Genomic DNA, 24,351 nt, shown 5'->3' on the forward strand with positions numbered 1-24,351 from the left:
TAGTGCCAAACACACCTGATATGGTACTGTTATAGTTAGATGTGATAGGACATGTCAACTAACCCTTAAATTTGTCTCATGAAGTGATACACAAGGAAATATCCTCTACTAAGCAGGTTTGCTGTCGCCGAGCACAGTCATTCTCTTGTCTGTTGTCCCATAACACAAGTCATCTCCCTTGGCAGCAGGTTCTCAACTAGCACAAGATAATCTACAGGGCCAAATAAACAACCCTAATAAAACAACTTGTGTAGCATTAGGTATTAAACAAACATCTGCGTAATTTGTGAAGAAAACGAAATTCACCAGAGGAAGTGGTAGCTTATACTGCAGAGCTGCTGTAGGCCGTGTGTGTTTGTTTATCCTGTAAGTCTATGGAACGTCCTATAAATAAAGCATGCGGTGATTGATATAGTGGCTTCAGCACTTCGCTTCAAGAGTTTTTGTATGCTCAATAAAAGGAGCACAACATACATCTGAGATCCACAGTTTCAGAGAGGTATTATTCATGACTACTATTTATAGGATCCTATACTGAGCAGAGGATTTCGTTGAACATTCCTAAATCATGGAATCTGGAGAATGGAGTCAAACTCCCATCCATGAGGGATTTTCTGTGCTAATTTAATGTAATTGAATGAATTGGATAAAATCAGCCCGTTTTTTTCCCTTTTCGAGGCCCACTTGTACTTGGGCTGGCCTCAAAGGCTGTCAGGGATTTCTATAAGCTCATTATGAGCAGCTCAGACTAGAATATGTTGTATAGTGTGCTTCTTATATGGTGGACTGTTGAATTGTCACAAAGTTTCAAAGATACCAATTAGCACTGGAGTATCATGCACTAAGACATTCATATACCAATACTATTGTATGGATTTTTTTCTTATGGATATTCTTGTTACATGACCAGATACACAAATGAATTAAAGAAATCTTAAATAACTTATATACCAAGATATTGTGGATCCCTATTAAAACTAGAGACTTTCTTGTTGTGTATTAGTGTATCTACATGTAAATGTACATGTATGTTACTTTTTTATCTGTGACTTCCTGTCGGTAGTTGTTCATTTCAGGATTTCATGGGGTGATTTCCATTGTCTGATTCTTTACTCTACTGCCTCTATTTCTCTTCCAGCAGTCACAGGATGTGCTATTTTTGTTGTCAACTTGTATAAAGGTAAAGAGGCAGAACAGCTGCTTAATATTGGGCTCATCTGGGACTATGTCTCACAGCTTTGCTGGGAAACTTTAGTTGTGTCTTCCTGCTCAAAGTCTTTTGTTTGAAACCCAGGCAAAAACGTATGCTTCTTTGTTCTTTTGTCATTCTGTCTGCCCAGTACTGAGCAAACAGTATATCACAAAAGAATAAAGGAGAACTTATATTAATATTGACTCGACTGATGACACAAAACAACCCATCAGCAACGGTTGTCTGCACTCCAGACTGTGGAGACACCAGGCTGTCAACAGTGGCTCATGGGCACATTATAATGTCTCTCTTCCTTTTTTGGTCATTCTTTTTGTCTGAGAGATTTTCTGTGCCTAAAAAGAGTCATTTAACAAAAGAATGTTTAATCAGTCAAACTGCTAAGTGTGTCTAAATCACTTAACTATAATTGAAGCTTGTTATGTTCTGTTCTGCATGGTTGCTGCCGTGGCATCTTGGCAAGACTCATTTGTCTGCAGATCGTTTTTAGCTGGGCAAGATATTGGAGTACACTGTTATTCTTTTTTATGTTTCATTTTATCTCTGTAATCTGTAAGGTTGTATCAAGGGAAATGCTAGTCATTGTGACGCCCAATTCTGGATGTTTATGCTTATAGATGATTACAGATTTACACTGTAATGATTCTTAGCTTGAAAAAAAAGCCGGATCTTGGATTTTTTTATTTTTTATATACAATAGCATTTAAAAGAATTTGACTCTGAAAGAATTTGTTTTTGAAAGAAGTCTTATACTTCTTATACTTAACAAGACTACGTTTATGTGATGAAAAATACAGTTAAAGCTATTGTGAAATATTTATATATGCACACAGAGGTGAAACAAAACAAAAATAGAATATTGTGCAGAAGTTCATTTATTTCAGTAATTCAACTTAAAAGGTGAAACTTATATATTATATAGACTCATTAAATACAAAGTGAGATATTTGAAGCCTTTATTTGTTATAATTTTGATGATTATAAAGCTTACAGCTTATGAAAACCCCAAATTTAAAATCTCAGGTAATTTGAATATTACATGAAATCAATGCAGCCGTCTACCAGGACATTTTAGAGCACTTCATGCTTCCTTCAGGAGACAAGCTTTATGGAGACGCTGACTTCATTTTCCAGCAGGACTTGGCACCTGCCCACATTGCCAAAAGAACCAAAACCTGGTTCAATGACCACGGCATTGCTTGACTGGCCAGCAAACTCGTCTGACCTGAACTCCATAGAGAATCTATGGGGCATTGCCAAGAGAAAGATAAAAGACATGAGATCAAACAATGCAGAAGAGCTGAAGGCCGCTATTGAAGCTTCTTGGTCTTCCATAACACCTCAGCAGTGCCACATGCTGATAGCATCCATGCCATGCCGCATTGAGGCAGTAATTCATGCAAAAGGGGCTCCAAACAAGTACTGAGTACACGAAGCTGTAAGCCATAATCATCAAAATTATAAAGGCTTCAAATATCTCACTTTGCATGTAATGAGTCTGTATAATATATTAGTTTCACCTTTTAAGTTGAATTACTAAGATAAATTAACTTTAACATGATTGAAAAAAAATTGAGTTTCACCTGTGTGTATATAGGCTATATATATATATACACATGCATACAAATTAGGTTCACAGTGTAACGGTTCACAAAATTCACGGTTCTGTTCAATACGATACAGTAGTGTCACGGTTCAGTACTTTTTCGATACAGCAAAAAGATATGCCAGAGAAATTTCCTATTTATTAAAAGAAAAATATTTTTCTAAAAATTATATTAGTTTTCCTACATCTTGAAACTTTCAGTTTTATTAATGGGGGTATATCATAGGGGTATATCTTTGAAGCATGAGCAAATCATGTAATATTTGTAAATATGTTTTTAAGTGGTGGAAAAAGATGTGTGATAAAAAGCATTTTAAAAATAGAAACTTTAAAACAACAGCATTTATTTTAAATATATATTTTTGTAACTTTAGAAATGTCTACTGTCATACTTTATAAATCTTACTGACCTCAAACGTTTATGGTAGGATAATGTACATACATTAATATTGCGATGTGCAAAACAGCATGCATGCTGGTGTGAGACACTCAAAAGATAGCACAAAGTTAGCATGCTAAACCACCAGCACCACCAATATAAATATCAATCAAAATATGAAGGATTTAATTCTGTTTGTTTGAACAAATGAGAGCATTTGTTTCATCACCTCACTAGTCTTCAGAAATGTCAGAAACATGGCATTATAGATACCTTGGTCCTCCCTTTTGTACTCCGTGAACAAGGTGAATGTTTGATCCACAACAAAGATTGTTGGCCTTGCGCTGATGTCGCTAATGCACAGGAAATGCCTTTGTTGGGAGAAACTAATCAGATTTCTGTAATGTGAAAGCATCCTTCATACGCAATTATCCCCTTGTAGTGCCCACAGGTCTACATAGAGGCCAGAAAGGCCATTTACAATATATTTTAAAGCTAACCGAAGAACATTTGCAAAAATCAATGGGAAATGCTGCACCTTCACTGTGAAGTGAGTTTGCAAACCATTTTCCTCACAGAACAAACAAGCAGGAGGCCAGAATAACTAGATGTAGATGAGTTTTTTGTTGTCTTGTAGTGATCATGTTTTTGAGGATGAATAGTTTCAGCCTCCTCATGATTCAGAAAGCTTTAAGATGCTTTAAGGGAGAGAACAGCTCATTTCTGGCAAACAGTAGGTCACTTATTCTCTAGATAAATCGAGTCTTTCTTCCTCCTGAGGCGTGACATGCAGGAATGCTACACATTAATCTGCACATGGGTGGGCTCAGTAAATTCCACTCATAATATCTTCTCCCCCACTAGATCGGGCATTTGACATGGGAACATGGGTGGCGTGGTCCAATCAGAAGTGGTCTTCCCCATGCCCCATTTCCTGTTAAGGAGTCACTACATTCAAATGATATACTGCAGGGGCTTAGGGAACAGGGATCACAAACAATGTCCAACAAATAGACTTTGAGCCTCATTATTTTGTGGATTTGACTTTACTTTGACTGTACAAAGTTTAGGCCTATTGACAAATCTGTGTGTTTTGATGTTTTTTTTTTTCTATTAGCATGGGGCGAAGTGGATGTGAGCACAGAAGACAGGGTGGAAGTATATTTAAAAGAACAGGCCAAGATCCCCTGTATATACACTCTGAAAGAACCAGCAATGATGATAGTCTGGTTTACGGTAAGAAAGAGAAATATTCACATTTTACAATAACTTTTGTTTTACAAGTATCCCCCACAAAATCAGAAAATAATACTGATCTTTGCTGAAGTATCTTATTCTTGTTACTGTAATCCAGTACAATTACTCATGCAATGTATACTTATATTGTTATTTACATTTTTTTTATATAATAGTATGAAATATTTACAGTAAATAAATAAAAAAAATAATGTAAATTGAGAATCTTTTTCATTGAGAATAAGATATTATATTTCTGTGTAGCTTGATTTTAGGGTGAAAACATATTTATTGTAAAAAATGCAAAAATATTATATTTTTATATATTTGTACAATATATAACCCCCCCCCCCCAAGATTCACCCAAATAACCTCAATAGAATATACACACAAATCCATAGACCTACAATACATTTGAAAATCTGAACATTTTTGACTTTGTACAGAAATTGCCAGGCAAGGACCAAAGCAGGTTAAGAATCTGCTACTATGAAAATCAGACTGAGATCATCGAAGAGGGCAGTGATTATGCCGGGAGGATCCAAGTCAGTCACTCTCATGACGCTCAGAGTGCTGTCGGAAGCGCCGTTCTGACCATTGACAAGGTGGAACTGAGTGACCAGAGGGAGTTCATCTGCATGGTGCACAATGTGTTAAAAGAGAGTGGTGAAGGACACACTCGTCTCCAAGTATTCAGTAAGACAAAACAGGCTTGTCCCTTGTAGAAGAGCCTGGCCAGGCTGAGGAATCACCATCATATGCTGCTTGACCTGTTTTCACCTTTATCCGCTCTCTCTTTTAGACTCGCCATCTCTGCCTGTGATTGAACCTACACACACAGGGATTTCTGTGACTGATGAGGAGCCATCAAAGGTAGAGCTCAACAAAACCACTTGTTTTTGAACGTTTTCATGAACTTTACATAATTATGGTATTTTAACTCAGGTTGCAAATTGTAAAGTTGACAACGGGTATCCTAGACCCAACATCACATGGTACAAGGACAGATTTCCTCTCCAACCCTCAGATGGTGGTAAATACAGGGTCATTCAGTCAACATTTTACAAAACAAAATGTGATTTTATATGGCAATGACAAAACCCATATGCATCCCCTTTAGAGATAGAGATCAAGGAGTCAGTGACAGTCAAAACCAGTGGCCTGGTCGCAGTTGAGAGTCAGCTTTTCATGAAGGTCATAAGGGAAGATGAAGATGCTGTTTTCTACTGTGAGGTCCAATACTTTGTCCCTGGTGCATCTAAAATGGCAGAGTCCCAACCAATCAATATCACAGTTTTTTGTAAGTCAACATCTTTTCAGCCTATAATAACTTTAAAGAGAGATGAAATATGATGAAATAGTCATCATTTACTCATTCTCATGTCATTCTAAACCTGTATTTTTTTCTCCTGTGGATTTACAACATAATTATCATTTATTTGTGGACAGTGCTCTGTGCTGCCATCTATTAAATCTACCAAGCACAATGCACAGTGTCTTACTATTTCATTTAATCATTTCAGACCCTACAACAGAGGTAACACTCTCCATAAATCCACCCGACAGGCTTATAAAAGAAGGCGACACCGTGAAGATCCATTGTGAGGGAAATGGAAATCCTCAGCCCTTTTTAAGTTTAAGTTTCAAAAATGAAGAGGTAATATTTAATCAAGATGTAATCATACATGTTATGTCTGCCTAACTGAAAACATGAAGTATACGAACTTCAGCTAACACTCTAGCAAGGCTCTCTTAGGGTTATGAACAAATATTCTTCCAATGACTTTAATAGAATGTTTGTTCAAAGTTATCAGGTCTTTAATCATGTTCTCAAAACGTTATTTATGCATTGTTTATTGATTTTTTTTCTAAAATGTTTTAGTTGGACGTTCGTCTAACGGTTTTAAATGTTACTACTTGTTCAAAAAAGGATTTTGTAAGTGTTCAGACAGAGAACATTCAGAAATGTTTTCATAATTTAATGGGAACGTTAGCATATTTTTGTTAGCTTGGATATTATCAGAATACCTGAATGAAATGCTGAAACATGCATTTTCTGTAAAGCTGCTTTGAAACTAAATCTATTGTGAAAAGTGCCATACAAATGAACTTAAATGTCAGCTGAAATCTCTCAACCATTTGAAAATATTCATTTGATCACCTGCAGTTCTGGAGTACATTGCTGTTTTAATTATTTTCAGATTGTGGGTGAAGATAATGGAATACGGATTCTGGAAAACGTCACGCGATCAGACAGTGGGACGTATGAGTGCTCATCATTTGACTTTGACACAGGCAGTGACGCTGAGGGCTCCATCAATATCAAAGTACACTGTAAGAGCACGTTCCTCAGCAGTTCCTGCGCTGTGGTAGATTTTGCTGAGATTATGTCTCTCCATGGTGAGAACACACTTTTTTTCTTCTTCTTTTTTAGATCTGGATCATATTGTGGTGACACCAGAGGAGACAGTTCTGGACCAGATGCAAGATCTCACCTTAACCTGCAATGCCTTGTCTTCTTTACCCACATACACAACATGGACTAAGGTACAACGATAATTTGGACTAAAAAACAATCACATAAATGATCATCCTATTTTAGGATGCTGAAAATACACTACCGTTCAAACATTTGGAGTCCGTAAGATTTTTTTTATTTTGTTTTTGTTTAAAGAAGTCTCTAATACTTTCCAAAGCTACATGCTACATTTATTTTATCAAAAATAGTAATATTGTGAAATACTATTACAATTTAAAAAAAAAAAAAACTTTTTCTATTTAAATGTTTTTAAATGTCATTTACGGTCTTCGTATGTTATGATCCTTCAGAAATCATTCGAATATGCTGATTTTTTTGCTCAAGAAACAGTTGTGCTACTTAATGTTTTTGAAGAAACCGTGATACATTGTTTCTTTGATGAATAAATGAGAACAGCTCAAAAGAACAGCATTTATTATAAAATATAATTATTTTGTAACAACATAAAATAATTTACTATCACTTTTAAACAATTTATTGCATCCTTGAATAAAAGTAATAATTTATTTAAAAAAATTTTTTTTTTAATTACCGACCCCATATTTTTAGAAGTGTAGACTACTAACATCATTACACATAGACCCAAATCAAGAGTTTCAAAACCCAGACTTTAATAATAAGACTTAAATATAAAAGAAGACAACGTTTATGTGTTTTCCAAAGATCTCAAGACCAAGACACACGATCAAAACTACAACATAAATAATATCCAGCATGAATCCAATAAATCTTTTTGATAAACAGTGCTCTTGAAATGCTCAAGTTTGTAATAAACAAATCTATTTGACGGTGTATTTCAATGCAGGATGGCTCGTCAGAAGTGGTAGAGAGGCATGTTTTGGAGATACACAATGCCTCCTATGACACCGCTGGGGTGTATACATGTGAAGTGATGGTCCCTTCCCTGCCTGAGCTACGAGAACAGAAGTCTGTGCAAATCAGTGTGCGAGGTGGGTTTGTGTGTGGATCAGGTTTTGCTTAATAACCCTAAACTTTTGCACATAAAAGGATAGTAAAATTAGCCTAAAACCTAAAATCAACTTTGGATTAATAAACATACTATGTCTTCATGAAAGTCTACACATTCAGGAACATTTCTTTCAGGGGTTGGGGATAGAAAATTTCATTAGCTCAGTGTAATCAATGTTAAATCAATGTTACAGAAGAACAATCAAAAACCAAAAATGTTTGCTTTCATGGCTAAAAATGTCTAAAACCTTCTTTAGGAAAGCCTAAGATAGAAGTGGGTTCGACCAATAATGCGGACCGTCCTGTTAACCTGACCTGCCATGCAGAAGGATACCCAATCCCCAATATCACCTGGACCCTCACTGACCGATGGGTATCCTTACATCATCACTCTGTTTCGGACCAATCAGGGACAATTCCAAACGTCTTTTGCTAGTAACTCATCAGAATTTAAGGGTAGTTTCAATGTAAGCTTCATTGTAATTTTATTGTGCAGTTGTGAGTAAAAACATGCTTAATCAGTTTCATAGATTGTTTTAAATGGATATTACCTTGACAGTATATGTGTATATAGACTGGCAAGCCTGTCCCTGTGCTGAATGTGGAGACCCAGAGTACAGACACTGGTGTTCTCAGCATGATCTCTGTGAAGGCCACGTCTGCACTCACAGCCAACTGCAGAGCCGACAATGAGATCGGGACAGACGATGGTTCTCTCAGCATTGACGCAAGTGAGTTTTTGTTTTCGGCATATATGATTTCCTCTGTTTATGAATACTGTTAACACATTTGAAAAAACTAGATTAATCTTTGTCACATATTTACTCTAGTTCATGCAGTCAGTATCATGGACAAACAATATTCTTTTTACTGAATTGAAATGTTAAAAAATATATCTATACACTAAAACAGTGATTTTGGCCCATATGTGAACCCACTCTAAACGATCTCAGACCCATTTAAAGCGAGCCAAACCGAGTCTGAGAATGGTTCTTTTTCATCTTATGGTATGGTTCGCTAAAAACACACAAACCGCTCTGGGCTCACTGTATTCCAAACTGGAAACACCCTTAAGTGTCGGTACATTCAAAATAAAATGCTTCTATTTTAATATACATATTTTAAAATGTAATTTATTCCTGTGATCAAAGCTGAATTTTCAGCATCATACTCCAGTCTTCAGTGTCACATGATCTTTCAGAAATCATTCTAATATGCTGATTTGCTGCTCAAAAAACATTTATTATGATCATTGTTGAAAACTGTCATGCTGCTTAATTTTGTTTTAGTTGAAACCGTGATAATCCCCCCCCCCCAGGATTCTTTGATGAATAATCTTTGATGAAATTTATTTGAAATAGAAAACTTTTGTAACGTCGTCATGTCTTTAATGTGACTTTTGAACAGAACGTGTCCTCGCTGAATAAAATGATTAATTTCTTTAAAAAAAGAAAATAATTTTGTTAATGCAATGCTATTGCTATTGCATTAACTATACTAAGTGTTTGCACTCTTGATCATTATATCATTTATATTTTAATTCATGTGATTTTAACTTTAATTTGCTATGAAAATTATTAGTTCACTGTTGGTTCATATTGGTTGTAAGGTTAAGGATGTATTAGATTATAAAACTGATTAGTTTATAATTGAACAAATCAAGACAAAAAAACATGTATTGCACAGAAAAAAGTACACAATTTATTTAAAATGATTGTACATTTTAGGTTAAGAGTTAAATTATGCTAACTAATACAACCTTATTCATACCATCTTTCTTTTGTAGTTGCACGTGTGACAACGACAACCCAAGCCATCAGCCCTAAAGGTATGTTTCTGAATCTTTCACTCGAGAAAACTTTGAGATACTTGTAAATTCTACATTTGAGATACTTGTAAATTCTACATCTACTTCTATCAATGCAGCGAGTCACCGTATTTAGACCGTAATAAAACACACACACTTGAGAATTGATGACAAAAAGCAGTATATGTGCTGTATAAACAGTCATCTGAGAGGGCAGCTAATGTGGTATGTATTTATTTATTATTTACTAATGTGGAGGTGAGTTTGAACACAGAGCAGTTTTACTGTAACAGAACAAGGTGGTTGATGGTGAAAATGCTCTCATGTGGACAAAGACAGGCTTTGCATCAGGCCTGGCTGACTGCCTGTGACCTCATGGGCCCAGAGCGTTTGGCATCAGGGCAAATGAGGCGAAGCAGCTACTCTTAATTCGGGATATCAGCTGACATTCGCGTTCCTTATTATGGCGGTCCTCAGAGCCCTTATCTCTGTGACTGTTTATGCCTGTAGTCAGGACAATAAACAGCTATTACAGCAAAATGAGCCTCTCTTAATGTCTGCGGTTGCTTCTAGCATCATGTTCAATGCAACACAAGAGGTTAATAGCAATAATGTGTCAGTCAAAATATAGAAGTAGCTGTATATCATGAATGTAGACCATAATTAAATGATTGACTATTAAAAAAATATTCATTTTAAAATGTAATTAAGATATTATTTGGAAAATGTCCAAAATATTACATATTTTTACACAGAATTATTAAATAATATACTTTTATTTTTAATTGTAATAAATCCTAAAGAAAATAAATGAAATATTTGGAAAATTCTATTATTTATAAATTTTAAATTAAATAATATGATGATATATATATATATATATATATATATATATATATATATATATACACTGTATATATCAAATAATATAAATAATATAATATTGAAAATAATATTAGGGAAATTGGGCTTTAGTAAGATAAAAAATATTGTTTATATATATATATATATATATATATATATATTAATACAACTTTTTTCTACCCAAAAACTAAGACCATTAGCAACCCCTGAGCTCCCTAGATGACAGTTTATGACAGTTTAAACCCCACTGGTCTACCCTTAACAAGGAGAGCAGAGAAAAGACACTAAAAACTACATGTTATACCAGTAACTTCATCTAAGGGTCCAGGACAGCCCCCATGGTCTAAATTTAATAAAACTGATGTATTAATATACTGCCTATGTGGTAACTCAATCCATTTGCGTCTTAGCAACAGGATTTACCATTACACCAAAGCAGCCGGAGAAAGGTTTGTACTACAGCTTTGTCATGTATCCAACGCCAGCCTAACCGATCACCACCAGTCATCCCACAAACACCCTTCCACGCTGTGTGAAAGCAATCATTTATTATGCTAATCTTCACTTTAACCAAACTGGTCTAAATAATAAGCGATGGCCATCGATGTGTTTTTTAGGTAGGATGGTGGCACTTACTCTTCTAGAAAGAATGAATGAATGAATGAATGAATAAATGCTTTGCTCGTATCATCGCTCATACAATGACACACATCATCACTGCTTTTTTTTACCCAGCACATTCAGATCACTTTACTCGCAACCTTTTTTGAAATGAAGTGTTTCAGCAAAGACTTTGTATATTTCAGTTAGACATGTAGGAAATGTTCACCCAAAGTATGTCTTTCAGGCTTTACTTTAGGTGTGAGCTTTTCCTCTTATCTGTCAAGGCACTGACTTCCATTCCCCTCTGACCCGCAGGTGGCAGTGGAGTAGTCATCGCAGTCATCATCATCTGCCTGCTCCTCATAGCCATACTGGGCAGTGTGCTCTACTTCCTCTACAAGAAAGGAAGGCTGCCCTGCGGACGCTCGGGAAAGCAGGATTTGTATGTGCATTTATTAAGCAATTTATAATAAGTATGTTTGAATTTGTAGGTTCGGTTTCAGTGTTATTAAAGGAGCTGTATGTAAGATTGTGGCCAACACTGCTACTGCATTCACTTTCAAATTACTGTAGAGCCCTCCCCCCCTGACTCGAGGTTGCCAGATATGCTGCAGGATCCAACATTTTTTTTTTATCCGACATGTTTGTATCTGCAGCTGTGGTACCTAGAACAAATCTGGCAACCCTAACCCTAACACTACTGACTTCGTGATTGGTAGATAGGTGGAGGGTGGAGCTTCAGACCAAAACACAACATGACAACATCAACATCAGTTGAGGGCTGCAACTTCACTTTTTAAATGACAATATCCTGGCTGGACTACTGTTGTCAGTGATATAAGTATAGTGATATAGTGATATAACCATTTTATGATTATTTGAAATAAATTTCTTACATACAGCTCATTTACAGTAACTTTTAAAATTGTTTTAAGCTGAAATAAAATATATGCAATAACTTAAAAAAACGTACATTTATAAAGCTAAATAGTCTAAAAGTAGTCACCTTAATATCCTAATATCCAATGTTTAGTCCACATTAAATGTGTCTGGAGAGATGTGCATTTAAGTATTTTCCAAAACCATCATGACAGAAAACATGAATGCCTCAGCTGTTGCTTTGCTTTCCCCAGCACGAAGGAAAAGGCCAGCAAGGATGATATTGTGATGGAGATGAAGAGCGGTAAATCTGAAGAGGCGGTGCTTCTACAGGGAGTCAACGGAGACAAAAAGTCACCTACTGAATAGGTCATTGCTTCTGAGCAAAGATTCACATTACTAGCTCTTTTACAGCCCTCTGAACTCAAATCCAATCTTAAACAAGACCAAAGATTTGACGAAAAACCTAAAGAACTTTCCTTTCAATTAGAGTCAAAGACTGAAAACTACATGGACAAGTGGAGAGACGCTATAGCAGCCTCTGTCCTACAGCGCTCCGTCTCAGGGTCAATCCCAACATGAGTGCACAAAGACCTCACAACATGCCCACATTTTCCCCTCTACTTGAATTCCTATTCAATTCTACTTTTTTTGCCCATGTTTTGTATTTGACCTGCTAATCTGATTCAAAATACAGCAAGCCGATCCAAAAGAGCACCAAGTTCATCATGAACGACCACACTCCCGTATTTACAAATTGTACATATATATATATGAAATACTGTATATATTTAGCTATTTAAAATGCCTGAAACAACATTTGAAAGATTGTGCCTGGATATCGCTTTTTGATAATGCAAGTCCCATTGTTTAGGGGCATTTGACAAGTGCCGAAGAATAGTTTTTTGCTATGTGCTGTCATTGTGTTTTGAACCTTCTCTCACCTCTGCCACATCATAGTCCATGCACTGAAACTCTAAGATCCGTCTTCATCACTGTAAACATTTTTCTGGATCAGCGCTGAAAAAATGCCCAATGATGAAGCTTGAGGGCAATTTCTGGACAGATACATTTGTCAGGGAAAGTCTGACATGTTTGACCTTTTTCTAAATATGTAAGCAAAATGTTGGGTCCATGACATGCCAATGTTTTTTATTATTATTAGCTATATCAAATTAAGTTCCTTATGTTCACTGAGAGAGCTGAGTGAGTTACATTCATGCCAAAGTTTGAGCTAAAAATGTCCCTATGTCCTGAGAGAAATGGAAGTTCCCTGCAGAGTTCAGCTGTATTTTGCCATTATTTTTTACTGCAGTGACCTGCTGTCCTCATCTTGCACTGATTGTAAATATTAAAAGAATTGCATAACCAACTTTCCCATTTTTTTATTTTAGAGGGAATATTAAAATGCATGTGGAAGTCTTCATTAATTTAACACATGGAGGGACAGTAGAAAAAAAATATTTTTATACTTATTTTGGTCACAAATTAGTATTATATTATTAATTTTTTTTCTGATTCATATTTTGAAGTTGTACCAAGGCAGGTATCTTAAGAAGTATGTACCCTGTACTGTAAGCAAAGCAGGCCCACAGGGTCTGTACAACAGTTATGATTCGTTTCATTTCCTCTGGTATGCTACACTGTTGTTGTTTGTCAGTAGTATTTTTGTTAATACTTGTTTTTGAATTTTCCTTAAATTTCTATTAAAATGGCTGGTTTACTTGAGCCTTAATTTTGTCACCGTTTGGCCTATTTATTTTTGTTAATCAAAAACAGCCCAGACAGCAACAGTGTTGGCCCAGATCCGGTACGTGTGGATTTCACAACACTATGTTGCTGACTGGGAGCTGTTTTATATGTCTACAATAGTTGAAAAAGTATGATGAAAACCATAATTTAAGCTTTTTATGTGAAATATTTCCAGCTCAATGTATCCATAGTAAAACAATATACACTGGGTAGGGGCATGTCAACAATGAAAAATTACCAAATTCTTAAAGTGATAGAGACCAATCATATGAAAAGTGAAATTGGAGACACAGGGAAAAATCAATAATATCAATTATTAAAACAATATTGAAAGAAAATAAAATGTCTGGAATACTTGATAAACACGATTATTACTAACTTTTGAATAACTGGCAAAGTGCTGAGATTATTTTATACCTCCACCCCTCCCTATATTCACTTAACTGTGACAAAACTAATTTAACCTTCATCTTTTAAAACTGAGTTTAATATTTGATGATCCAAAAAACAATTCTCATTAGAGTGATAGTTCAACCAAAACTGAATTGTTGTCATCATTTACTCACCCTCATGTTGTTCCAAACCTGCTGAGTTTCTTTCTTCTGCTGAACACAAAAGATGATATTTCAAAAAATGTTGGTAAGGCAGCTGAGGAAAGTCTGACATGATTGACCTTTTTCTAAATACCCAAGCAAATATTATTAAGTATTATTATTAGCTATATCAAATGAAGTTCCTTATGTTCACTGTGAGAACTGAGTGAGTTACATTCATGCCAAAGTGTGGCTTCTATAGTTTTTGTTTTTCTAATATGGAAGTCAATGGCTACTGTCAGCTGTCTGGTAATCAACATTTTTCAAATTATTTTCTTTTGTGTTGTTCAACAGAAGAAAGAAACTCATACAGGTTTGGAACAACGTGAAAATGAGTAAATTATGACAACATTTTAATTTTTTGGGTTAACAATCCTTTTAAATGTGCAATGTGTAAACATTTAAGTATATATAAACAGAAATGCAATATGACACCCATATGACACCTATGTTTTCATTGGTGTATAAAGAATAAACCATAATGTTTTTATTAGAAAGATACATTTATATCTACATAACCGCGGGCACCCCCTTCGACATATTGTATTGACTGAAATATGTGCTACCAGAAACTGAATTTGAACCATTTAAATTTGAATTTGAATGGCTAAACTTGAATAATTGGATTGAAAAACTGAATTTAAATCACATAATTTGAAATTGTATTGTTTAATTAAAATTGAATTTATTCAAAAACTGAATCTGAATTGTATAATTTGAAATTGAAGTCCAAAAATATTTGGTCCTCACTGAAAATTAAACTATATATCTTCACATTCACTTCTCATAATTCAGATGCAGTTCTCAAATTCAATTTCAAGTTACTGAGACAGACATCCGGGTAGTTGGAGAATGGGCCAATCAGCACCAATGTTTTGGAGCACAGTATGTTACCCGCCATGATGAAACAAAGTCTGTCTGACAAACGTATAAGAAGTTCTGACTTGCCGACTGGCGTGACCAGTGACCAACACCATGGATTCGGCTGGGACAAATACGGTAATGACATTTTTTTTTTACGATTTAACGATCTTTTCTTTACTGTTGTTAATGTTATTAGCTATTTTGTAGAAACGGGGGAAATTAAATCTTTCTCCCGACGTTGCTAACACAGTAGCTATAATCCCACGTCTTTATGGTAGCCTACTAGCTCTGGTAACAACATTTTTGCCTGGTGTTTATTATTTTTAAGCGTTTGCCTCTGCCTCCGGTGAAAATGTTGTTGCAAACGTAGCTAGTATTATTAGCCGCCGCCAAGTAACGTTAGACTGGTCATGTCTTCAGTGTGATTTTTTCCCCGATAACTTCTCCTCGTGGTTGTCATTGTCAAAACAGTAACTCTTCTTCAACAATTTCACAAAGGACCTTTAAACACCATCTTACCTCAAAGGATAAAAAATCGTGCATTAATAATGATAATCAATCAAAATCCTAGATTTGACTAATTTTACAAAAATTGCTACCAAACTGCTAGAAACATTTTGCTCAATTTTTTCTTTTCTTGTGGTATAAATCGCCATTTTTTCTAGAGCGTCTAGAGAGAGAGAGAGAGAGAGAGAGAGAGAGAGAGAGAGAGAGAGAGAGAGAGAGAGTAGTAAGCGTGTAAGTTATGTGTCGCTGTGTTTGGCAGGCAATAACTGTACACCATAGCACTAGCCCTATTCATTTGAATTGATAAGTTAGCTAATTCCGCTTGACTAGAACACAAAAATAGCACATTTACACTTCGAAAGAAAGCTGGATGTTTTGTTTAATTAAATTCAATAGTGCATATGGTATTGTGGTCTATAAATATAGTGCCTATTTTTAGTAATATTTGTTTTATATTGATATAGCTAGCCATTTACTTGAATAACTTTTTGCAATATATTTTCTTGGGAATATGGAAAACATCCCACTTTGTAATTTTTGATTTGGTAGTATTTAAGTTATATATTGTTTTATGGGTTATTAAGTTGATGTATTGTATAGCTTTTCCAACCTACTGCCGAATTTGTATACTTTTGCCAGGGAGACAACCCAGAAGTATACAGTATAGTAGTCAATTCAGCAAGACACCTCCTAAATTTGCTCACAAATGCAACACCTTCCCCTGCTACCCCTGTTGGGCCCAGTGCCCAACATCAAATTAGCCCAGAGACTCCAAGGTGTTGTCTAGTTTCGCAACAAATACGATAACACATACCCAGATTAACATGTACAAAATAATGTGATGCGTCTCCTGAACACGGCATGTCATTCTAGCTGACAGGGAAGGAGTCAGGAAAGAGGGAGAGATGGCCGACCCAGTGTCCACACAGAAATGACTAGGTTCTTCAAGGTATTTGGTTTCTTTGTCAGACTGACTCGTCCCTTACATTCATCAATTTAAATTCTCAAACTATAGCTAGTGAAATGTGTGTATTTGTATTGTGTAATGTCAAATTAATAAATTATCATTACATGTCTTTTCCTGCCCTTTTTGGAGCCAGGGGAAAGCGCCGGCGCGTTCAAGGGCCTTCCAACCACTCCACACCAGTCAAAGAGATAGCCCACCCGCCCATTAAGTTTCATTTCAGCTAAACATTTACTCAAAAACTCCAAACAGGTACAAGGAAAACTGGCAGAAGATTACACACACTAGCACAGACTGAAACAGAGAGAACTAAATACAGATACAAAGTGAACACTAACAAGGTGACGACAGGTAACACAGATGATCAGGATGATGAACAGGTGGATGATTGAGGGAGTGAATTCAGGTGTGGAGACAAGAGGATGCTGGGAAGTGTAGTGAAGATGACGAAGACAGAATTGTGCAGACGAAGACTGTCCCTGCGTCCCAATTCGCATACTATCCGTCCTAAATAGTATTCGAAAATAGAATTAGTACGTCCCAAATCGTAGTATGTTGAAAAGAGTGTTTCAAAGATACCCGGATGGTCTACTTTTTCTGGTCAGAATCCGAAGTGTAGATCGATGCACACTCTAACGGCTGATATTGCCCACAAACCATTGCGCGTTGGACGAGGATACGGTTAGAACTACAAACACGAGTAAAAAGTGTTAAAAAACTACAGACACGTAGTCGATACGGAGGATGCGCGAGTCCCCGCGGTTGTGTAGAGAGGTTTAGATAAAGAGCTTTGAGTGATTAATTATCAGTATCTAACCTGACGAAATTGAATTTATTCAATGTTGTCCACATTATATTGCATTTGCAGCAGCATTGTGAACTTTTGTAAAGACACGTTTAGCCATTACGTTTTAAATCCATCATTATATTCAATTTGCAAACACGAGGAGAGCATGAAAGACCCACAACTGGCAGATGAACGTGCTCTCAGAAACGGTAGGAAATCAAATTAGATAGAATGGAGGATTTTAACTGTGACAAGATGATTGACAGGGCAGTTTACGGTGACAGGATGCATGCAGCACGCGACAGAGCTGTCCGTTAAAGATGACGTGATAGTATGTCCCAAAGCTTGCCTACTCTTTAGCTACACACTCAAAAGTACTTTTTCCTCACAAAAAGAGTACATACTTTTAGGGCGTAGTATAAGTAAGTGAATTGGGATGCAGCATGTGACAGAACGCCCCCCTTTACAAAGGCGCGGCCTGCTCCGCCCTGGCCACGCCCTCAGCTTGCTCCACCACGCCCTCGTCCCGCTCTGGTTTCAAGAAGATTGGAGAAACTTATTTTTTCGGGCAAAAAAAAAACAAAAAACAAAAAAAAACGACAGGGGTACCACTGTGCAAAAATAGAGGCTCTAGATCCTTCCTGAGCTGAGATATTGAGATATTTATAATGGCATTAATAGTGCATGGGATCTCAATATCTCAGCTCAGGAAGGGTTTAGAGCCTCCATTTTTGCACTCAGGTCTAAGTCTCACAGCCCTCTATCAGAATCCAGAGTTTTGAGAAGATTGGAGAAACTTAATTTCTCGCCCCGAAAAAACAAAAACAAAACGAAAGGGGTACCACCGTCGTTTTTTTTTTCTTTTTGGGTCGAAATTTTGAGTTTCTCTGATCTTCTTGAAACTCTGGATTCTGATAGAATCCACTGATAGAGCTGAGCTGAGATATTAGATATTCATAATGGCATTATTGGTGCGTGGGATCTCAATATCTCAGCTCAGGAAGCGTCTAGACTAGAGCCTCCATTTTTGCACTCAGGTCTAAGTCTCATGGCCCTCTATCAGAATCCAGAGTTTTGAGAAGATTGGAGAAATTTAATTTCTCACCCCGAAAAAAAAAACAAAACGAAAGGGGTACCACCGTCGGTTTTTTTTTCGGGTCGAAATTTTTAGTTTCTCTGATCTTCTTGAAACTCTGGATTCTGATAGAGGATCCCTTCCTGGATCCCTTCCTGAGCTGAGATATTGAGATCCCATGCACCATTAATGCCATTATAAATATCTCAGCTCTGGAAGGGTCTAGAGCCTCCATTTTTGCACTCAGGTCTAAGTCTTATGGCCCTCTATCAGAATCCAGAGTTTTGAGAAGATTGGAGAAACTTAATCCCCCCCCCCCCCCCCCAAAAAAAAAAAAAAAAAAACCGAAAGGGGTACCACTGTCGTTTTTTTTTTCAGGTCGAAATTTTTAGTTTCTCTGATCTTCTTGAAACTCTGGATTCTGATAGAGGGCCATGAGACTTAGACCTGAGTGCAAAAATGGAGGCTCTAGACCCTTCCAGAGCTGAGATATTGAGATCACATTTAGCATTTATGCCATTATAAATATCTCAATTCGCCTTATTCACCTGGCTGCCGTTTTGAAAACGTAACGCCGCTACACTCACCCCGAAGTATGCATGCGAAGCAGCAGCACCAGCAATGAAAACTCACAGTGTGGACCACCAATCTTTCCTGCCTGCCCGAATTAACGATGCAAAATGTGAAGCAGTGAGCCAGTGACTGCAACATCCCCCGGGCTGTGTTAATTAAAGGAACACTCTGACTTTTTGGGACTTTAGCCTATTCACCTTACCCCCCAGAGTTAGATAAGTCCATACATACCTTTTTCATCTCTGTGCGTGCTATAAGTCTGTTTGACGCACCCACCACTAGCCTAGCTTAGCACAAAGACTGGATGTGAATGGTTGCAGCTTTCATACTAATCCAAATGAGTGGCAAAATAACGCAAACGTTTTCCTATTTACATGTTGTGATTTGTATAGTCACATAATGTACAAATAACAAAGTCAAATGAGACACAGACATCTTTTAACCGTATAAAACCTGGGAACTATTCTCTGAAGGCGAAGCACTGCTACGTTGACGGCGTAATAACCGCATCACCGGAGACACGCCGTGGTGAGGAGCGGAGAGTTCGCTCGGTGTTTGGGTAACAGAGTCAGCAATTTATAAATAGTAAAAGCGTAGTTTAGAGTCATGGGTTTTCGCTCTATTGTAAATAGCTGCGACTGTAAACAGGGGAGGTAACCATGTTTCACAGAATTCCAACTAAAAACGCTGACTGGATGAAGAAATGGCTAACTTACTCTGGATATTTATCCAAACACACCTATAGATTATCAAGGGACATTATGTTTGCTCGGTACATTTCAATGAGGAAGACTATTTTGAAAAAATGGAATTTGCCACACGGACCATAATGTGCTGAAGGATACGGCCATCCCATCGATAGCACAGACAGGACAAGTGGATCACCTGCGGCTGAGGTAAGTATTCCGTTATGTTTTTAGATGACCTACTGTAACAGTGCCATTAGCCAGATCTAATGTAACGTTAGTGACACTATTATATGATTAGGGTATGAATATGTTTTTATCTTGATGCGGTGCGGACGCGCTTGGAAAAAAAAAGAGCGCGTTCACCGCGTTGAACTTGCACCCTGCGCGCGGCGCGCCTAGAAGCCTAAATTTGAAATATGGAAATAACGAACTTGAGCGTGCAAAAGGGTACGATAGGCTGTGAGTTCATTGTGCAAAAACAATTTGTGCTATTACTTTCCCCTTATTCTATCCTATAGTAATGCAATTTTACTGTATAATATATACTGTTGAATACATTTGGTTCAGCTAATAAATTGCATTTAAAATATATTGATTCCTGTAATAATAATCATTTATTCATGTGATATTTATAAATCTGGGTGCGTTTTTGGTTGGAAATCAATGAAACATGGTACTGTTTACCTGGTCTCCCCTGTTTATTGTCACAGCTCATACAATGAAGCAAACACCCATGATAAACTATGCTTTTCTATCTAACGTTAGTAATTGCTGACTCTTTACTCCAACACTGAGCGAACACTCTGCTCCTCGTCACGGTGCGTCTCAGGTGATGGTTATCACTCTGCCCAAGTAGCAGTGCTTCGCCTTCAGAAAATATAGTATTTATACGGTCAAAAGATGTCTGTGTCTCATATGGCCTTGATATTTGCACACTCTGTGACTATACAAACCACAACATGTAAATAGGAAAATGTTTGCGTTATTTTGTCACTCATTTGGATTAGTATGAAAGCTGCAACCATTCACATCCAGTCTTTGTGCTAAGCTAGGCTAGCGGTGGGTGCGTCAAACAGACTTATAGCACGCACGGAGATGAAAAAGGTATGTATGGACTTATCTAACTCTGGGGGGGTAAGGTGAATAGGCTAAAGTCCCAAAAAGTCGGAGTGTTCCTTTAAGGGATACAGTACCTGGATCGGAGGTTTTTTCCACTACATTGAACGTAAGAATGGATGTATCTTTACCTCAGTTTCTGCGAGCTTGTAGCAGCTAGAGGTGGTAGCTGTAACATGGAGTTGTTGACTGTGTAAGTTACTATGGTAGATTAGAATCTATACAAATCTGTAACCATCATTATTGTTCTTCTTTATGTATCTATACAAATATGTGAACTTTGTGACCATAGCACCTTATACTAGTCAGTATGTAACAGGATCAGTCTCTGTCAGACCTTATAATCACTTCTCATGCTCTTTTACTTTTACATACCTGTGAGTGATTTGATTGTTTTACATGTATGTGTGTGTATGTATATGCTACTGGATGTGTCTCAATCTAAACAATAAAGTACAATTGTATTACACATGGATGATTTCCTTCATAATTGTATAATTTAATATACCGGAACCAGAACAGGTATAAGAAAACATAAAAAAAACAACCATTAATATGCTATAGACAGTATATAGAGGTATATAGAAGTTGGTACAGGGGAATAATGTAAAATGGCCTGCCTGTAATGTAAGCTTGGAAAAGAAACCAGAACATCAGAAAACAATTCAAATCAACTGGCCATTCAAAAACAATGATAGGCAGAATAGTCTAGGTTTGTAAAGGTAACCTTGTATAAGTATGGAAAAGGAACCGGAACAGGTCGGAACATTAGAAATTGCATTAGGAACAAACTATTTAAAAACATAAAAACAAAAGAGAACTAAATACATAAACAGATTATCAGTGATGTCTTGCACGTTGTTGGGGGGACAGATGTGTAGCCCATCTTGGCAAAGTGAGCAAGAGTGTAGAGCAGCCTGATGAGATGGTTGCGCTGTGACTGCCCCAAGCCAGCTTTGTAGTTGCACTGCGTCTCCCTTATAAATCGCTGCTCAAGTGACAGCTCCACCTAAAAACATAATCAAACTTTAGACACTTGACACTTCAGAGTTGCTATTAACAAATATATGATATATATATATATATATATATATATATATATATATATATATATATATATATATATATAATATCACACAGACTGATTGTGCCGTTAAGAATTAGGTATCTGGCATTTAAATGAAAATACTGCCCATGAAAATATTACAGCTGGTAATGTTAGGTTGTTTAGGGCCATGAGACTTAGACCTGAGTGCAAAAATGTGGGCTCTAGAGACCCTTCCAGAGCTGAGCTATTGAGATCCCGCGTAGCATTTATGCCATTATATATATCTTAATATCTCAGCTCAGGAAGGGTCTAGAGCCTCCATTTTTGCACTCAGGTCTAAGTCTCATGGCCCTCTATCAGAATCCAGAGTTTTGAGAAGATTGGAGAAATTTAATTTCTCACCCCTGAAAAAAAAAACGAAAGGGGTACCACTGTCGTTTTTTTTTCGGGTCGAAATTTTTAGTTTCTCTGATTTTCTTGAAACTCTGGATTCTGATAGAGGGCCATGAGACTTAGACCTGAGTGCAAAAATGGAGGCTCTAGACCCTTCCTGAGCTGAGATATTGAGATATTTATAATGGCATTAACCACTGTCGGGTTTTTTTCGGGTCGAATTTTTGAGTTTCGATATCACAGCTCTAGAAGGGTCTAGAGCCTCCATTTTTGCACTCAGGTTTAAGTCTCACGGTCCTCTATCAGAATCCAGAGTTTTGAGAAGATTGGAGAAACTTAATTTTTTGCCCGAAAAAAAAAAAAACGAAAGGGGTTCGTTTTTTTTCACTGTCGTTTTTTTTTTCGGGTCGAAATTTTGAGTTTCTCTGATCTTCTAGAAACTCTGGATTCTGATAGAGGGCCACGAGACTTTGACCTGAGTGCAAAAAAGGAGGCTCTAGACCCTTGCAGAGCTGAGATATCAAAATTCTAAATTTCGACCCGAAAAAAAAAACGACAGTGTTACCCCTTTCGTTTTTTTTCGTTTTCGGGCGAAAAATTAAGTTTGTCCAATCTTCTCAAAACTCTGGATTATGATAGAGGGCTGTGAGACTTTTACCTGAGTGCAAAAATGGAGGATTTAGACCCTTCCAGAGCTGAGATATCAAAATTCAAAATTTTGACCCGAAAAAAAAAACGACAGTGTTACCCCTTTCGTTTTTTTTCATTTTCGGGCAAAAAATTAAGTTTCTCCAATCTTCTCAAAACTCTGGATTCTGATAGAGGGCTGTGAGACTTTGACCTGAGTGCAAAAAAGGAGGCTCTAGACCCTTCCAGAGCTGAGATATCAAAATTCAAATTTTGACCCAAAAAAAAAACGACAGTGTTACCCCTTTCGTTTTTTTTTCTTTTCGGGCAAAAAATTAAGTTTCTCCAATCTTCTCAAAACTCTGGATTATGATAGAGGGCTGTGAGACTTTGACCTGAGTGCAAAAATGGAGGCTCTAGACCCTTCCAGAGCTGAGATATCAAAATTCAAAATTTCGACCCGAAAAAAAAAAACGACAGTGTTACCCCTTTCGTTTTTTTTTTCATTTTTGGGAAAAAAATTAAGTTTCTCCAATCTTCTCAAAACTCTGGATTATGATAGAGGGCTGTGAGACTTTGACCTGAGTGCAAAAAAGGAGGCTCTAGACCCTTCCAGAGCTGAGATATCAAAATTCAAAATTTTGACCCGAAAAAAAAAAACGACAGTGTTACCCCTTTCGTTTTTTTTTTTCATTTTTGGGCAAAAAATTAAGTTTCTCCAATCTTCTCAAAACTCTGGATTATGATAGATGGCAGTGAGACTTTGACCTGAGTGCAAAAATGGAGGATTTAGACCCTTCCAGAGGTGAGATATCAAAATTCAAAATTTTGACCTGAAAAAAAAACGACAGTGTTACCCCTTTCGTTTTTTTTTTCATTTTCGGGCAAAAAATTAAGTTTCTCCAATCTTCTCAAAACTCTGGATTATGATAGAGGGCTGTGAGACTTTGACCTGAGTGCAAAAATGGAGGCTCTAGACCCTTCCAGAGCTGAGATATCAAAATTCAAAATTTCGACCTGAAAAAAAAAACGACAGTGTTACCCCCTTTCGTTTTTTTTCATTTTCGGGAAAAAAATTAAGTTTCTCCAATCTTCTCAAAACTCTGGATTATGAAAGAGGGCCGTGAGACTTTGACCTGAGTTCAAAAATGGAGGATTTAGACCCTTCCAGAGCTGAGATATTAAAATTCAAAATTTTGACCCGAAAAAAAAAAACGACAGTGTTACCCTTTTTGTTTTTTTTCATTTTCGGGCAAAAAATTAAGTTTCTC

At 36.8% G+C, this 24,351-nt stretch overlaps 1 protein-coding gene and 1 long non-coding RNA gene across 3 annotated transcripts in view; both read left to right on the top strand.

The window, feature by feature from the left end:
- The window catches only part of mcamb (melanoma cell adhesion molecule b), a 47,265-nt gene extending 33,438 nt beyond the window's left edge, over nucleotides 1–13,827 (top strand). The window contains exons 3-17 of one of the 2 annotated variants that reach the window (XM_039670678.2): nucleotides 4,313–4,431; nucleotides 4,878–5,127; nucleotides 5,234–5,304; nucleotides 5,377–5,464; nucleotides 5,552–5,731; nucleotides 5,955–6,088; nucleotides 6,633–6,765; nucleotides 6,866–6,978; nucleotides 7,776–7,920; nucleotides 8,197–8,312; nucleotides 8,514–8,670; nucleotides 9,726–9,767; nucleotides 11,021–11,059; nucleotides 11,529–11,655; nucleotides 12,347–13,827. In XM_039670678.2, the coding sequence (XP_039526612.2) occupies nucleotides 4,313–4,431; nucleotides 4,878–5,127; nucleotides 5,234–5,304; nucleotides 5,377–5,464; nucleotides 5,552–5,731; nucleotides 5,955–6,088; nucleotides 6,633–6,765; nucleotides 6,866–6,978; nucleotides 7,776–7,920; nucleotides 8,197–8,312; nucleotides 8,514–8,670; nucleotides 9,726–9,767; nucleotides 11,021–11,059; nucleotides 11,529–11,655; nucleotides 12,347–12,461 (1,829 nt within the window). In that variant the 3' untranslated portion in view covers nucleotides 12,462–13,827. The remainder of the gene's footprint in view (nucleotides 1–4,312; nucleotides 4,432–4,877; nucleotides 5,128–5,233; nucleotides 5,305–5,376; nucleotides 5,465–5,551; nucleotides 5,732–5,954; nucleotides 6,089–6,632; nucleotides 6,766–6,865; nucleotides 6,979–7,775; nucleotides 7,921–8,196; nucleotides 8,313–8,513; nucleotides 8,671–9,725; nucleotides 9,768–11,020; nucleotides 11,060–11,528; nucleotides 11,656–12,346) is intronic. The other variant, XM_039670679.2, reaches the window with a different exon arrangement.
- Nucleotides 13,828–15,356: 1,529 nt separating this feature from the next.
- On the top strand, nucleotides 15,357–18,883 carry LOC120478461 (uncharacterized). The gene is made up of 3 exons (XR_005622724.2): nucleotides 15,357–15,436; nucleotides 16,682–16,757; nucleotides 16,905–18,883. It is a non-coding gene; the product is annotated as an uncharacterized LOC120478461 (long non-coding RNA).
- Nucleotides 18,884–24,351: the final 5,468 nt, after the last annotated feature.

This window comes from Pimephales promelas, chromosome 16 (genome assembly GCF_988280905.1).
Source record: "Pimephales promelas chromosome 16, fPimPro1.hap1.1, whole genome shotgun sequence".
Taxonomy (NCBI): domain Eukaryota; kingdom Metazoa; phylum Chordata; class Actinopteri; order Cypriniformes; family Leuciscidae; genus Pimephales; species Pimephales promelas.